Source organism: Sinocyclocheilus rhinocerous, unplaced genomic scaffold (assembly GCF_001515625.1).
Source record: "Sinocyclocheilus rhinocerous isolate Xijiao unplaced genomic scaffold, SAMN03320098_v1.1 scaffold8, whole genome shotgun sequence".
NCBI lineage: Eukaryota > Metazoa > Chordata > Actinopteri > Cypriniformes > Cyprinidae > Sinocyclocheilus > Sinocyclocheilus rhinocerous.
Window position 1 is genome coordinate 1,630,490 of NW_015666800.1, and position 2,715 is coordinate 1,633,204.

At 39.8% G+C, this 2,715-nt stretch overlaps 1 protein-coding gene across 1 annotated transcript; it reads right to left on the minus strand.

The window, feature by feature from the left end:
* Positions 1-1,605: 1,605 nt before the first annotated feature.
* Positions 1,606-2,715, minus strand: LOC107733119 (prolactin-releasing peptide receptor-like). The gene has a single exon (XM_016544617.1). The coding sequence runs from the start codon at positions 2,713-2,715 to the stop codon at positions 1,606-1,608; it is 1,110 nt and encodes a 369-aa protein (XP_016400103.1).

Genomic DNA, 2,715 nt, shown 5'->3' on the forward strand with positions numbered 1-2,715 from the left:
GCTGGCCAATCACAGCACACCTCGCTTTTTCAGACCGATGAGCTTTGTAAAAATCGACGCGTTTCAGAAAGGCAGGGCATAGAGGAGAAACAATAATGTACAGTATGTGGAAAATAATGTGTTTTTTTAACCTTAAACCGCATAAACACATTTCATCAGACCAAATACACAAAATACTGTTCTTAGCAGCATCATATGACCCCTTTAAAACTATTAATGCATTAAATAACATTAATGAACAATGAACAATACATTTATCATTGTTAATGTTAGTTAATAAAAATACAATGGTTGTAAAAAATCCAATTATTTCATTTTAGCCCAGCTACATTAAATAATAACAGATACAACTTTTGATTTTAATCATGTATTTGTAAATGTTGAAATTAACATAAACTAAGATTAATAAATGCTTTAGAATTATTTATTATGTTAGTTCATGTTAACTAATGCAATGAACTAATGTTAACAAATAGAACCTTACTGTAAAGTGTTAACAGTATTTTATATTTAATATTTAAACACTGAGCATTCTCAAAGAAGATACTTGAGAATTTATACTGTGCTTGCTACACCTTTATTGTGATGAATTTATTATGTGATGTATTACATTGTATTGTATTACAGAGGATATTTTTGTTTTAAGTAAACCTTGAGTGCAGTATTTAACATCAAGCAGATGGACATACATAATTAATACATTTCCTTAATGCTACTAAATGAATACATTAACACAATGAGTGAACAATAGCTTTTTTTCATTTATACCACCTGTGTGAATTCAAAGCACAAATCCTTATACAATCACTTTAGACATAACATAATTTTCACAGTAAGAAAAAAAGGGTAACACTTTAAGGACCAATTCTCACTATTAACTCGTTGCTTATTAGCATGCATTTTACTAGCATATTGGCTGTTATTACCCTGTTGAAAAAAACAGCATGTTTTGAAGCATGGCAGCTGGTTTGAGCTGGTCCTTAGTTGGTCCTGAGATGGTTATAAGCTGGTGAGCTGGTTTAAGCTGGTCCTGTGCTGGTCCTAAGCAACTAGCTCCTGCTCAGGACCAGCTCAAACCAGCTGCCGTGCTTCAAAACATACCTAACCAGCATATGCTGGTTTTTTCAACAGGGTAGTACTTATAAAGCACATATTAATGCCTTATTTTGCATTACCATATGTGACCCTGGACCACAAAACCAGTCATAATAGTTAATATAGCGAGAATTGGTCCCCAAACTAAAGTGTGACCAACAAAATTTTTGAACAATTTTGAACATGCTTAATTTTCACAAAAATTAACTATCAAACAAATTTGTGTAAACAAATTTGACAAATAGCATGGCAAAATGGATGAGGCTATATTTTCGCAACACTTTAGCATATTCGGGCGAAACGTTGTACATATCGACACAAGCATGACCTGAGGGTACATGAGTAGTTTTGGCACAGCACCACAGCACATTTTCCTCTGGAATCAATGGAGTACATATAGCTTTAAAAACAGAGTCATTGGTTTAACAAACCAGTTTTGATTATGGTACAGAATTTGTCGGTTCAATTCTACAACATAAAAAAGCAACATCTGTGTGCTGGAGAAAAGATTCAGTCTTGTGAAATCTTGGCCATTGGAATGTCAGCTAGAGTGCTAGAAGTATTCAAGCGGAGCATTCGGCTGGAGGTTGTGAGGCTACTCTGAGTATGATGAGGTTTTCTTCTTTGAAATATGTTCTGGCATAGATATGACAGGAACTTGTTGTGAAGAGAAGCGTAAATGAAGGGGTTGTAGCAAGCTGAGCTCATGGCTAACAAGTGGCACGACACCTGGATCACATTGACGTGATTCTTGCTCAGTATGGCGAAGTCGGTGTCCAAGTCACGTATGAGGTTGACCACCTGCAAGGGGAGCCAGGAGAAAGCGAATGACAGAACAGACACCAGTAGGAGGCGAAATGTCTTGGACTTCCTGCGCCCCCACTTTTCCTGGTTGGAAGGTGTAGCGGCCATGAGCCGAGGCGTAGCTCGGTGTTGCAGGTGGCAGGAGATTGCACAGTAGGATATGGAAACTGCTGCTAGAGGAACAAAATAAGAAAGGAGCAGGAAGAAACATGAATATATTAGACGACTGAGCTCCTGCCCATGCCAGAACTCCTCACAAACCACCATTTCATGACCTGTTGCACTAAGATCCAGGTAGACCGTGTGCAGAGCAGTTGGGGTGGACATTGCTAATGCACAGAGCCATATGCTGACCACCAACCACACGCAGAAAAAACGACCTCCGCGACGCCGAATTGGGTAAGCGACCACCACATATCGGTCCACCGCAATAGCGGTTAATGACAGAACTGCTGCAAACACAGTCGCGGTCTGCATCAGAGTAACAAAATGACACATGAACTGGCCAAAAACCCAACCGCGCTCATCAAAGGCGTAAAACGCAGTCAGGGGAACGCAGAACAGGCACATAACCAAGTCAACCAGGGCCAGGTTTCCAATGAGGAAGTTTGTAGTGCTGTGAAGTTTCTTGGTCAGTCCGATGAGGATGAGGAGGAGGAGATTTCCAGAACACGCTACCAGGACGAGCATGGCATACAGGGGGATGAAGAGTGGCTTCAGGTCCATCAGGAGCTGCAGTCCACTGAATGATGAGGCAGATGCATCTAAAGTCATGTTTTTCCACGATTCGTTATGGAGATAGTCCATGTCCATCAT

What these genes read in the sequence shown, in the direction of transcription:
- LOC107733119 (XM_016544617.1), bottom strand. Translation starts at nt 2,715, where the DNA reads ATGATGGACATGGACTATCTCCATAACGAATCGTGGAAAAACATGACT.